This window comes from Diabrotica undecimpunctata, chromosome 7 (assembly GCF_040954645.1).
Source record: "Diabrotica undecimpunctata isolate CICGRU chromosome 7, icDiaUnde3, whole genome shotgun sequence".
NCBI classification, from domain to species: Eukaryota; Metazoa; Arthropoda; class Insecta; order Coleoptera; family Chrysomelidae; genus Diabrotica; species Diabrotica undecimpunctata.
Window position 1 is genome coordinate 45,520,425 of NC_092809.1, and position 15,647 is coordinate 45,536,071.

Consider the following 15,647-nt stretch of genomic DNA (forward strand, 5'->3'; position numbering starts at 1 on the left):
CAAAAGATGTAGGATATATATGGGAGTGTGTTAGTTTTGGTGCACACTTAGAGAACTGCTTTTTATCTTCATGATAAAAAGTTTCTATAAATGACCAAGATGTTTTTTTGTCATCAAAATAAAAAACATTATTAATTAAGTTATTTCTAGTGGCTTTAATTAAATGACATGGATCAAATATATAAATAATTTTTTGTCCATTGACGTCAAATTCAGAGTTAGTTGGAGAAATCCCCAGTAATTTACTCAATTTTAGAAAATTCGATCCCATATCAGTAACAAGACAATTCACATATAAACCTGATTGAAATAGTTTAGAAATACATTCTTTTATAGTAGAAAGAAGGCGATTTGCTTCAAAGGTACTGTTTACAAATAAATATGCTAGTTGTTGTTTCCAATTTGAATATAAGCCTCGAACCATTATCACAAGTACATTTTGTACAATTATTGATTCCTTTTTCCCATTTCCTATATCATATAGACCAACAATCTCATCACGACCTGTATCAAAAAATAAATTACTTTTAATAGACATTTCATCAATACAAATACTACAGTGCTTGTCCTGATCTAACATTGTGTTCACTTTTAACTTTAGGGCATCAAATATTTGGTCATTATTCAAACCAGGTTTACAGACCAAATTTTCAGTAATTTTTTGAAGACTTCGTTTTGAGGGCAAATACAATATTCTTTCCATAAAAGCTCTTGGGCCCAAAAAATATAGTGTTAATGCAAATTGTTTATATTCATCAGAATTCCTTCTACTTTTTGGACATTTAGTTTTTAAAATTGCTTGAGCGTTCACTATTTGTGCTAGGGATTTGTTTAAAAATTTGTCACACATTTGAAAAAAAATTTTTAAAGATTTATTGTCTTCCTTCTGTTTGGAAGACGCATATGCTTTCTTTGCACTTGCACGCAATTTTTTTATTTTTAATTTTAGTTTCTTTTTTCTGGGTGTACCTCCCGACAACTTGGAGGGGTTTTGTGTTTCAGCTGTGAAACATTCTGGAGTATGGGGCCTAGGTGGGCTAGACACTTCCTGCCTATTAACATCTGAAATATAAAAATATATTTAATAACCAAATAACATATAAACGTTCAAAGTAGATATGTTAATGCTTATTAGTGATTAGTTGAATGCATAATACAGTTGTAGGAGCAATAAATAAAATTACCTGTTAGCAGAAACTCTTCCATCAAAGTATCAGGTATAGTATTTGTTTATCAGTTGGACTATTAATTACTTCCTGTACATTATAGATTTCAGTTGTACCTAAAACCACAACATAAAATTTATGTTTAATATTTAATATTACTCAGTATGTAACCATAAGATATATGTTCTTAATAAGGCTGATAAAAGATCATTAAATTTCACAATTCCAGATCTTGTTTATATTATGAAAAACAACAAACAACTTTGTATATAGTTGTAAGTAGATACTGATTTTTATATGACTTTTATAATAAAGCACTATAATTGTGAATAAATAAAAAGTATCTACGTTCCAGCCTTATGACTTTCTTTAATGGTTCGTCTGTGTGTTTTGAATATTGAAGAGTGTGTGAGAAAATCGTTGGATGCGCTTGTTGAAATAATCTCTTCCGTGTGTTTCCTTTGTACGCCGGTTCGAAAAGTTTCTTGCACATTGTATAATTTGTATGCAATTTAGCATGCTTGGAAAGCAGATCATACCTATTGGCCGCTTTCAGCCATAATTCAGCTCTAAAAAAAAGTATATTTAACTAAAATATAAACATTCAGACAACATTTGTAATACGTTTGAATTTAAAATTTAATTTGTTTACCTGTTACGATCAGTCGGTATTGAAAAGAGACTAATTTCTTCACCAGTTTTCGAGGGGCCCCCCGAACAACACAATAAAATCCTTCCTTTGGTGCAGCCATCACAATAAGTTTATTTCACAATTATATTAAATTAACTAACTAACTAAATAACTAACTAACTAAATAACTAACTAAATAACTAACTAACTAACTAAATAACTAACTAAATAACTAACTAAATTAATTATACTAACTATTAAAAAACAAACACCAAACACTTCTCAATAAATAAACAAACAAGACATCAAAACTACTTAAAACATGGCGGATTTCGCACATGCGCAAAGAAATTTGGATTGCGAAAAGCCCTCCGTTTCGCTTCTGGTTGTGATTAGTATTCTGTGCTTTAACGTTTGAGTATAAGAAAGATTTTTCGAACCATGTTACAACTGGTAATTTAACTAATGTCGAAAAGCTAAATTTACAGTTTATATTAAACAAATATAAAAATTGTTTCTTCACATCTTTAAGCCGTTTCAAAACTACAACATCAATGTCTATGAAGATTAAATTAACAAATTCGCAAATACTGCTACTACTACTTGTCGGTTTATAACGTTCTCCGCCGTTTTTCGACTTCCAATGGCCACTTAGACCGGTTGTTCCATAGATCTTCTTCTATGGCCCTCTCTCTCAGTTCTTTATTTATTCCTTCGCTCCAACTTATTCTCGGTCTACCTCGTTTTCTCTTTCCTTCTGGTTGCCACTTTAGTATTTCTTTTGGCATTCGTTGTTCGTCCATTCTTTGTATGTGTCCGAACCAGATAAGTTGTTTTGTTGTTAGGTCATCTGTGATTGTTCGTTTGATTCCCATTATTTCTCTAATGCGTTCGTTGGTAATCCTTTCTTTTCTAGATCTTCCTGCGGCTCTTCTCCAAAAATCCATTTCCGTCGCTTTCAGCGTTGACAGTGTTCTTTCTTTCAGTGGCCATACCTCACAGCTGTATAAAGTGATACTTTTTACTATAGTCTTATATATCCTCTTTTTACTTTCTTTGCTGATGGATTGGTCCTATAAAATGGTGTTTAATATTGTGATAATGTGTAGCCCGTGTAGTCACAGCAGTGCTTTATCGTAGTGTTATCGTCCAATATGAGATCTTTTTGTTCTGCTCCAATGCACAGGTATTCGGTTTTCTTTTTATTTACTTCTAGACCCCATATATCATACTTTTCAATTAATTTTCGTGCCATATAGTTTAAATCGTCATATTCGGCATTTTTACTTGATCGTCTGCAAAGTTAAACGTATATACCATAGTATTGGTGAGCAGTATCCCCATTGTCCTGCATTTTTGTTTGCACCTTCGAGGTATATTTTAAATAAAGTGGGAGACAAGCAACATCCTTGTTTTATTCCTTTTGATGTTATAAATCCTGTTGTTATTTGTGTCCCTGCTTTTATCTTTGTTATTGGTTGGTTGTATAGCACTTTGACGGCTTTTATTAATTCTATGTTAATATTCGTGCTTTCCATTGATTGCCACAGCTTCTTCAGTGGAACGCTGTCGTAGGCTTTCCGTAGGTCGACGAACAACATATGAATCTCTTGATTCCTTGCCATCTTTTTTTCTATTATCTGGGTTAAGGAGAAAATGTGGTCAATAGTGGATCGACCCGTACGAAATCCTGCTTGTTCTTCTGCTTCATAATCTAAGTATTCTCTCTCGATTCGGTTCTTTAACACCTTTCCATATATTCGACTCATAGATCCGGTTACAGCTATTCCTCTGTAATTTTCACAATTATTTTTATCACCCTTTTTATGTATAGTACTGAGGTATGATATCTTTTATTCCGTAGGGATTTCGCTTGTGTTTCTGCATTCTTGAAAAAGTTGTCGAAGGCATTCGTACAATTTGTTCGTTCCGTACTTAAACAATTCTCCGGGTTTATCTCCTGGTCCGGGTGCTCTGTTCCTCTTCAGCTGTTTACATACATTTTTAATTTCCTCTGTTGTTAATCTTATTGGCGAGCCAACTATTGAAATTCTATCTTGGTTTTGATTTCTATGTTCCTGAAATTCGACTCTATTCTCTACCAAAAGTCCGTTGAAATACTCTTCCCAGTCTTCAGGTTTTATGCTCTGTATTACTTCTTTATTCTTTTCTTTTGTCAATTTTTTTATCAGTTTCCAGCTTTCTGTGCTTCTGGTTCCTCCTAGATAAGTATTTATTCATTGGCAGTTTCTTTCCCAAGACTCGTTCTTCTTCTTAGAGATGTCGATATTTTGTTTTGTAATGATTTATAACTTAAATATTGTTGGTATTATAATTGTCTTCTACATTTTATTTTTTCCTCTATTTCGTTATCCCACCAGTATGGTTTGTTTACCTTGGGTTTTATGTAGTATCCCATTGCTTTAAATGCTGCTTCGTGTAGACAGTTTTTTATATGTTTATATAGCTGGACGATATTCTTGGGGGCGGGAATTTGTAGCTTCTTATCCAATCTATTTTTAAATAAGTCTTGGGTACTTTCTTCATCTAGGCTTCTGATGTTGTATCTTCGTTCCTGTATCTTTTCTGTTGTGTTTATGTCTATGCGTGTTTCTCTCTGTTGTCTTCGGATTGGGAAGTGTATTTTTGAAAGTAATAGATAGTGATCGCTACCGCATGTTGCGCTTCTCTGAACTCTTACATCTTGTGCTCTTAGTCGGGTTTTTTGTTTTGTTACAAAATAATCGATTATTGATTTTATGTTTCGTGTTTCCTGAGTCCATGTATAGCTGTGTATCAGTTTATGTGGAAAGTATCCATTTAAGATTCTGAGTTGATTCTGGTTGCATAAATATATGAATCTTTCACCATTGTTGTTCGTGGTGTCTTCTCCGTATTTTCCTACTATTTCATCCGCATCTTTTTTTCCTACTCTACTGTTAATATCCTCCATTAATACTATTTCCCGCGATTGACTTATTTTCGATATTTCTTCTGAAGCTGTTTAAAAAATGCGTCTTTTACGTTGGCTAGTGCATCGTTATTTATTGCGTATACGCCCATAAATGTTAGTTTATATCCGTGAAGACACATATTTACTTTAATCAATTCGCAAATAGTAAAACATAAACCTTATCGAGTTGCAGAAGCTGACAAGAAAGTGTATAAAGATATTATCAATCAATTACTAGAAGCTCAAATAATAAGAAAAAGTTCTTCATACTACAGTCCTTCATTTTTGATAGATAAGAAAGATGGTAAGAGAAAATTGGTAACTGATTTTTGACAGTTAAATAAAATTACAAAAATAATACCAATATCAATAATAGTAATAGAAGACATAATTGACAACTTGTCAGATTGCAAATATTTTACGACACTCGACTAGCTGCTGGCTATCACCAACTGCGCATGTCAAAATATTCAATACCATACTCCGCATTTAATGCACCGGAAAGACATTTTGAATACTTACGCCCTCTATTTGGCTTATGCAATGCACCTGCCGTATTTCAGCAAATAATGACTGAAATTTTTCAACCATTAAGTCAATACAATAGAAATTGATATATTAAGAACTGTTATTGTCATATCAATCCTTAAACCAAACAAAAATCCGAACTTGGTACAATCATATGGGCCAATCTCTTTGATGTCGTGTGTTTTGAAGACTTTGGAAAGAATTATCAAAGTAAAACTAGAATGGTGGATAAGTTATAATAAATTAGATTGTCAAAACCAGTTCTCTTTTAAAAAATGGGTTGGTTCTCTAGATGCTTTTAGTGCTCTTGTGGTAGACAATAATTTTGGCAGAAACAATTACCTTTCTGCGCTTTTTATAGACGTAGAAAGTGCGTATGATAATATATGCCTCACCATTTTAAGAGACAAGATGTTGAAATTATTTCATATTCCAAATCAGGTAGTCAACATTATTATTAAGTTCTATACTAATAGAAAAATATTTTTAAGAAATTTTGATAACACAATTGTAGGTCCAAGAAATAACAACAACGGATTTCCACAAGGCTCAGTTTTAAGCCCTTTTCTCTTTAATTTGTATACTGCTGATTTACATCGATTAAGTTTAATTCACATTCCTTTTAAAATAGTATAGTATGCAGATGACCTCTGGATATATACTGAAAATAAGAAATTTAATACCACTATGGCTTCTCTCAAAGACACCTTTGGTGTGGTTCATGAATGGTTAACAATAAATGGTTTTCAGATTTCCTACTTCAAGTCTGAAGTTTGTGTTTTCAGTAGACACGACATACCTAAATTAAGTCACATTGTCCTAGGTTCATATAATTTCTCCATTAAAGGCTCCGTCAAATATCTTGACATGGTACTTGATAGAAAATTGACATGGAAAATGCATATTAATTACATGTTAGGCCGATGTATAAAGGGTTTAAATTTCTTAAAAATTGTTACTAAGACTTGGTGGGGAGCTGGCGTTAAAACCGCCTTACTATTCTATCGTTCCTATACCAGGTCCATATTTTATTATGGATGTATCTTGTACGGCTCTGCTAGTTCACAGATTTTAAACAAAATAAATATCTTGCATAACTCAGTCTAACGTTGCCATGACTCCGTCTTGATGCCATGAAAACAAGTCTAGTCGAATCTCTTCATGTAGAAGCTATTGAGCCTAATTTAAATCACAGATGACAGTTCCTTGCAGTCCATGAACAAGATCTGACAAATAAATATTGGTCGAAGAAAAATTCTCCACTACTGTGTATCGCACTTCAATCTACTCAAGATATCCTTAGTGACTTATATGATCCCAGCTCAACTTTGTTAGAACTTTATGGTTACAATTGATTGTTTCTAAATATAAAGATTGTAAAACCTTCATATAGCGATAATTTTCGCATTAACATTAACTTATTATACTCAATACTTGCAAGCTTCGAGGAATCTGTGGCAGTATACAGTGATGAGTGTCTTACCACCCGGCCAAATAGCGGAAAGGATAGAAGACAGATTAAGTTGTGAGATAGTACGAGATAAAGCTAATTTTTAGATGTGGCTATTTTACTTCAGTCATAATTATACGGGTGACCTCGAAAATATTTTGTTTTAATAATTTTTGATGTTAGAATAAATGATTGAATAAATTAAGATATATTATAGTAAAAAACATTAATTAGTAGCGATTTTAAATTATAAATCTTAAATTTATTTAATAATAAAAATAACTCAACTGAAATATCTGACTGAATTAAAGGTAATTATGTTCTGTCCGAAAACAATTATTGTATGTGGAATTGGTGTAATAGTTAGAGACGTGGTCTATTGACAAGAAGATTGGGGTTCAATTCACACCAAGTTAATATCAATTCCTCTGTACAGGTAGATTTACAGTTCTCTGTTCTCTGTACAGTTTATTTTTGTAGAATTTTTACTTATTTAAACATTCTTTAAACGTTGTTTTAATTTTGAAGAATTTTTACTTTATTTTCGAAGTACAACGATACTGTTTTTTCAATAAGATATTTATGTTTATCTTTAAACACCTCTAATACTAGTAACGAGTGACATAAATGTTTAGTGATTCAAAGCAAAACGATCTCTGCATAATTTCAAATTATTAAAAAAAAAAAGAAAACCACAATGTGGGTTGACTCTAATCGTCTGCGACGTCTGTATCGCAGTGTCGAATTCTTACCACTAAGCCACGCAGGATTGATAATTACTCTGTGACAAGAGTGTATAAAACTCCTCTAATCATAGTAGAAATTATTCTTGGTTAATAATTTAAAACTTTAGATTAAATAATCACTATTAATTAAATTATTTTATTCACATTTTTGCTTTATTGCGGTCAATCAGTTTTTACTTTATGGGAAATTAAAAAATGGAAATACGTCACACATACGACGTTACACATAATAATTATGACCGAGGTGATTTAGCTCGAAGCTAACGTCTAAAGGTGTGAGACTATCGATAGTGGTAATGTAATGTAATGTAAATTATAGGTTTCTACCGATTATTTCCCACCTCTACGAGTTTCATCTCTTTTTATTTCCCAAGGTAACTGTGTTTTCTATCTCTTACGTTAAAAAGCTGGATGTTAAGACACTAATCACTGTATATTGATGCTTCGAATTCCAAGGATGGTGTGGGATGTGCTTTTTATATTCCCTCAAAAAGTATTAATTATTCCTACAAACTGGATAATATTTTTTTTATATTTAGTGCTAAATTGAAGCGTTGACATTTTTATCACAGTCTACAATTGATTCTGCAATAATTATATCGGACTCCCTGTCTGTTTTAAATTCCTTGGTTTTGGCTAAATACAAAAGTTATTCTTCCAATTATATCATATATTCAATTAAAAAATAGATTTTAGAACTGCAAAAAGTTAACAAAAACATTAATTTTGTATGGGTTAAGGCACATATCGGTCTTGAATATAACGAGTATCCACATGCTGGCAAAAAAGTGTAAAAAATGATTTGGCCAATAAACTACCTGTAAGTTTTTCTGATGCAGTAGTTTATATTAGAATGAAATACCTCAATATTTGGAACGAAGAATGTTGGTCACAGAATACTTATACCAACCCTTCTAGATACTGCAGTATACAAAATCAAATACTGAATAAAAGGTGGTTCCAGCCATATAATTATTCAAGAAAATAAATCACAACTGTAACACGTCTTAGATTTGGCCAAGCCTGTTATCCCACACATCTACATAAAATTCATGTTCTCAAAAGTGATCTTTTTCAAAATTATGGCAAAAAAGATGATTTTAATCATATTTTTTTCAAATGCCAAAAATATAAGGATGAAACAGAGAATTTATAATGCATTAGTAAAATTTCTGTCAAGTACCAAAATAGTCTTGTAGTGTCAACTATCAAAAAAATATAACTTGGACAGTCCATAGCAAAGCAGCTGTCGGAGTGAGTAGATAGCTACTCAAGAGTTTGCTGTGGAACTCTGAGAACCTCATCATCTTGTTTGTATGTAAATATAGATAAAAGGAGATAATAAAAAAAAGAGTTTTGAATTATATTATGTGTACCGTTTTTTGAACACACTGATGATGTTGAATCTTTAGGTAAAAAGATGATATATTTAACTTGTATCTTATTTTAATTTTAGCTCTTAAAGCATATTATTCAGCTCTTCGTTATTGATATTATTTTTATGGACTTTACAGTCATAAAATTTTTATGTTAGAGGTATTAGTCATGTTGTAACTGGCTGATTGACACCTAGTCTATGCCAATAAAAAAAAAGACAATACAAAATTATCCCGTATCTAGATGACATTTTAATTCCATTAGAAACAGTTGAACAAGGGTTAGAATTAGTGGATAAAGTTTGAGAATTATTAAGCAAATACAATTCAACTCTTAAATTATCAAAATCTACATTTTCACAAACACATATTAGTTATTTGGGTTATGAAATAAATTTCAATAAAATTTCACCTAGCAAGTACAAAATTCAGTCTGTCAAAAACTTTCCATGTCCTGAAAATCAGCATCATTTACGACAATTTTTGGGTCTTCTGCGTTTCTTCAGAAAATTTATTCCAGATTATGCCAGAAAGACAAGCAAATTGACGAAACTATTAAAAAAATGAAGTAAATGGTGTTGGACAGAAAACGGGACGAAAATTATGGAAAGTTTAAAAACATTTATTATATCTGAACCAGTCCTAACTATTACCATGAAACCATAGTGTACACTGATGCTAGCAGAGACGGATTTGCAGGAATAATTACACAGAAATTTGGAATTATTGTCAATAGTAAAAACTCTAGATAGATACCGATATTATCTAGCATGCAGACAATTCACAGTCATTACGGATTGCAACTCTGTGAAAAACGCTTTATTGAAACAAACAATTGTTCCCCCAATTGCAAGGTGGATTCTTTAGCTACAAGATTTTTCATTTGAATCAAAACATAAATCCAGAAACCAACTTCAGCGTGTTGATGCATTGAGCAGAAATTTTGAAAAATAAAATTCACAAAACAATGAAACCGAAGTGCACAACGTTTCAGCAATTTTTTAAAATGATTACCTTCGTGAAGCGCAACTCACGGATAATGATATTTCACAAATTCGAAACGTCTTATTATCAGGAGACAAAGCAAGCAATAAAGATATTTTTCTAGATTATGATTTACAAGGAAACAAGGTATACAAATTAACAGCTTATGGCGGAAGATGGGTAGTTCCAAAATAATGTAGGTGGCAAATAGTCAAAGCAAATCATGACGATATTGGCCACTTTGCTTTACATAAAACATTGGAGAGAATCAAAGAACGGTATTGATTTCCAAAAATACGCCGATTTGTCCAAAAATACGTTCAAACGTGCCTCCACAATCTCTACCCTAAACACGCAGGAGGCAAAAAACCTGGTTGTCTCCACTCGATTCCAAAATTTGCCAGACCCCATTATACTTTACATATGGACCATCTTGGTCCTTTCGTAACTACAAAAAAAAACAATAAATATTTATTGGTTATTATTAGACTTCGGCAAATATGCATATTGCATATTTTGCATATTGTGCATATTTTATGCAAATATTTCATATTTTGGCATATTTGTATAAAAGTTTGCATAAAGTGCATAAAAGTTCAGATTTTTATACTGTATTTGAAAATTTTTAAACATACCAATTTATTTCAATTCTTGTATAAAATTTTGTAGTCATTTTAATCAAGAAATGATCTAAGTACGTAATCTCTACAGGTACAAAACATTTATAATTTCAAAGAAGATCAATTTAAGTAGCCCTCCACATTCTTAGAAAGTCTCGGTCACTTAGGCATTCAGTTATTGGATAATCGCTAAGGGTTCGCTCATTTGCATTTTATGATCTAATCCCCAAATCTATCTACAATTTATTGTATCTTAACAGCAGGTAAACGGCTAATAGTTTTGTTCCTAATTTAGGGATTTTCCAAAATCTCCCAGTTTATTGAATTAGGTACCTAAACATTTCTAATTTGATGCTCAGATTTGTAAATCATTTTTGTTTTGATATTCAAAGCGTAAACACTCGTTGTGCGTAACAAAAAGGAAGATTGTGATTTTATAATGCCTAAAACAACCAGTGCTTCAACTTGGATTAAACCTTATAAAGAGCTGTCTATGGATATGGGAAAAATCTACTGTTCAGTCTGTCGCAAAATTGTAAGTATCTAATATTTTCTATTAAATATCTAATATTTCATACATACAGGGTGTTTCCAAATGACACTTACAACGTTTGACTGTAGATACTTCTCGAAAAATTGAACAAAACGATATAGTTAATGAGGGGTCAAACTTATTTACTTTTCGAGATACAGGGTGTTAAAATTAAAAAAAATTAAATTCTTTTAGTTAATAACAACAATAACTTTAAAACCAATAAACGTATTTACTTGAAATTTAGTACTCGTAGGTTGTTTTTAAATGAAAAATAGCTTCCTTTAGCGAGAAAAAATTGTCCATGGTACAATACAATGGTGTGTATTTAGAAAAATTTTTCACCTTTACTTTTTTTTATGAAGTCAGCTATTCTAAAACACAATTATTTTTATTGTAATTGAATTAACAAAAAAAAACTTTTTTTGAATTTTAAAATAAGTTATATGATGTACTAATGGTTAGTAACAAAAACTAATTTGTGGATTAATACTGCATTTAAAACACTTAGCGAGTGTTTTTTTTTCCAAACCAGTTATTTGATTAACCAAAAACACCTTGTATATTTTTATATTTTAAAGGTTGGGTTAAAATAAAGGTTTTTATTTTTATTTATAGATAGCATGTGAGAAGAAATTTCAGATAGACCAACATGTGAGAACTGCTTCACACATTGCAAAAAAGGAAAAATAGGAGGAAAACATCAAACTTCAATGGCTAAATGTTTCCAATCTACTTCAAAAAAATTAGATGAGCAAGAAACTTTTAATGAAGACTTGTGTCGCGCATTAGTGTCTGCAAACATACCGCTTTCAAAATTAGCAAATGTAAATTTTAGTTCGTTTCTAAAAAAATATTGCAAACTTAATGTTCCAAGTGATCGGTCTCTAAGAAGAAATAATGTGAACGTTCTATACTCGTCGGTGTTAATTAATATTAAGGAAGAAATTGCAGATAATTATTTTTACATATCTGTAGACGAAACCACTGATTCCTCAGGAAAGTATATTGCTCATTTATTGATTGGTGTTCTTAAAGAAGATACCTTACCAAAATCTCATCTTATTTCATGCCAGCCACTTGAGAAAACAAATGCTTTAACCATTTCGCGTTTTATACAAGAAACATTAGCAACTTTTTTTCTTCCGACAACTATTCCTTCTAATAAATTACTGCTTATTTTATCGGATGCTGCTCCTTATATGGTGAAAGCAGGACAAAATTTAAAAATATTTTTTCCCAGATTTAATACATGTTACTTGTGTAGCGCATGGATTAAACAGAGTTGCAGAGGAAATACGAAAAAAGTTTCCTCTTGTAAATACCATGATATCCAGTGTCAAAAAAGTATTTCTTAAATCTCCTATAAGAATTCAACTTTATAAAGAAATGCTACCTACCATTCCTCTTCCACCACAACCTATTTTAACGCGATGGGGAACATGGTTAGAAGCAGCTAATTTTTATGCAGATCATTTTGTTAAAATAAAGAACATAATTGATACGTTAACAGATGAAAGTTCCCAGTCTCTTTTGGATTCTAAACAAACTTGTCAGAGTAACTTGCTTCAACAAGAACTTTCATTTATAAAATCAAATTTTAGTTTTGTTCAAACAACAATTACTCAGTTAGAATCACCAAAACTGCCATTGTTCGAAAGTACAGCATTAATAAAAGAATTTGCGTCATGTTGTCGGAACGTTAGAGGTAATATTGGAAAAGATATTTTAAAAAAATTTAAAGCTACTATGGAAAAAAATAAAGGTTACCATATTCTTTCTGAAGTAGTCAGTGTTCTAGCTGGAAATATTTCGGAAACAATTAATTTAGAACCAAATGTTTTGGTTAGTTTGAAAAATGCTCCCGTTACATCAGTTGATGTTGAACGAAGTTTTTCCATATATAATTTCCATTATATATGTACTCAGACAGAAGCCACAAGTTTTTGTTAGAAAATTTTGAACACCACTTGGTCATTTATTGTTACCATAATTCTAAATAAGTTTATACATACTTAAAAATGATGTAGTTACTTAAAATAAATGTACATCTTAATGAATAGTAGGAAATATTTAGTTATGTACACTTTTTTTTTAAATAAAATTGTTACTATTTTACGATTTTTTTATTTATTTGTATGCATATTTTGTAAAATATTTGCATATTTTCGGGTAAACACGTGCATATTTATGCGCATATTTTCTACATTTTTATTTGCATATTTGCCGAAGTCTAGTTATTATAGATGCATAATACAAAATTTATTTATTTAACAGCAGTAACTGACACATCGACCCAACATATTTTAAATACATTAGATGAAATTTTTATATTATTTGGTAATCCGAAGAGGATCATTACTGATGCTGGCAAAGCTTTTGTATCAAAACATTTTTCAGAATATACAGAGAAAAGGGATATAAGGGTATTCACCACGGCAGTCGGTATGGCTAGAGGAAATGGGCAAGTAGAAACAGCCAACAAGACAGTGTTAGATGTGTTAGCCACTACGGGGATACACTACGTTAGATACACATTTATGGGATATAAAACTCACAAGCGTACAGCCAGCACCAAATACAGAATAATTCAAACCACGCCATCAGAATTGTTTTTCGGTTATAAACTCCGAATGGACGAAGAAAGATACGTCAGTGACGACGAATCAACATTGATAGATGTTACTTCGTTGAGAAAAGAAGTTGCTCAAAAACCTGAAAATAATAGGGCTAAGCAAAATGAAGAATTTAACAAAAAACGTAGAGCAGCTATCGAATATATGGTCGGCGATTTGGTTATTACTAAAGTAACAAATTTTCCTGCAAATAATGGTGAAAGTAAGAAACTGTTAGACAAATATAGAGGATCATTTCGAATAGTGGAAGTTCTTCCGAACGATCGATACAGAGTCAAAGATGTTCATTCTACCAGAAGTCAAAGACCTTATAAAGCCGTCATAGGTAGCGAAAATATCAAATTAGTCGAATTTCAAAAATCTTAGTTAAGGTAAGATTTTTTTTCTTCAAGTATCTGACTTGATTAGTAAAACTATTCGAGGAAACATCACTATGAATTCAATATTAGATTCAATTATGGTTCTCTTTTTTGCTTAATATATGATTTATATGACTGGAATAACTTTTTGATTTATTCAATACAACTGCTATATCTATATATAAATATCTGATTTATATGACAAGAATAAATTTCTAATTTACTCAGTAAAACTTCCATATAAATATCTGATTTATATGACATCAATAAATTTCTGATTTATTTATTATAAATTTATTTAAATATTTGATTTGTATGACATGAATAAATTTCTGATTTATCAGATATAAACGATATCTATATAAATTTCTGATTTATATAACATAGTACGTAAATCACAATCTACATGCATATTTGTTAGGTCTATGGGAAACACTAATTTTGACTACAACATAATTTTCCAGTCTTCAGCATATCGATCGAGGACGATCGATGGTCAGGATGGTCGAATGCAGTCAAATATATCTGTACACCCTATATTGTAGGTTCCGCTTGATAACGTGGAACACCGAGTATTCAAACGGTCATGTTTTTCAAGGCGAGCCTCTTTTTTTGTTTTGATGATTCGTTACCTCGACTCGAGAGAGATAAGTTATATAATACAAATAATATATTGTTATAACTAGTGTAATAGGTCATAGTGATTATTACAGATACTTATTGTTAGACTTCGGCAAATATGCAAATAAAAATGTAGAAAATATTCGCATAAATATGCACGTGTTTACCCGAAAATATGCAAATATTTTAAAAATATGCATACAAATAAATAAAAAAATCGTAAAACAGTAACAATTTTATTTAAAAAAAAAAGTGTACATATCTCAATATTTCCTACTATTCATTAAGATTTACATTTATTTTAAGTAACTACATCATTTTTAAGTATGAATAAACTTATTTAGAATTATGGTAACATTAAATGACCAAGTGGTGTTCAAAATTTTCTAACAAAAACTTGTGGCTTCTGTCTGAGTACATATATTTATATATGGAAAAACTTCGTTCAACATCAACTGATGTAACGGGAGCATTTTTCAAACTAACCAAAACATTTGGTTCTAAATTAATTGTTTCCGAAATATTTCCAGCTAGAACACTGACTACTTCAAAAAGAATATGGTAACCTTTATTTTTTTCCATAGTAGCTTCAAATTTTTTTAAAATATCTTTTCCAATATTATTTCTAACGTTCCGACAACATGACGCAAATTCTTTTATTAATGCTGTACTTTCGAACAATGACAGTTTTGGTGATTCTAACTGAGTAATTGTTTTTTGAACAAAACTAAAATTTGATGTTATAAATGAAAGTTCTTGTTGAAGCAAGTTACTCTGAAAAGTTTGTTTAGAATCAAAAAGAGATTGGGAACTTTCATCTGTTAACGTATCAATTATGTTCTTTATTTTAACAAAATGATCTGCATAAAAATTAGCTGCTTCTAACCATGTTCCCCATCGCGTTAAAATAGGTTGTGGTGGAAGAGGAATGTTAGGTAGCATTTCTTTATAATGTTGAATTCTTATAGGAGATTTAAGAAATACTTTTTTGACACTGGATATCATGGTATTTACAAGAGGAAACTTTTTTCGTATTTCCTCTGCA

General features: G+C 31.0%; 1 protein-coding gene across 1 annotated transcript in view; it reads left to right on the forward strand.

Moving 5' to 3' along the window:
* The window catches only part of LOC140446357 (uncharacterized), a 32,970-nt gene extending 18,982 nt beyond the window's left edge, over positions 1–13,988 (forward strand). Inside the window, exon 2 of the mRNA XM_072538899.1 lies at positions 13,264–13,988. Within this exon, the coding sequence (XP_072395000.1) occupies positions 13,264–13,988 (725 nt within the window). The remainder of the gene's footprint in view (positions 1–13,263) is intronic.
* The last annotated feature ends 1,659 nt before the right edge of the window (positions 13,989–15,647 follow it).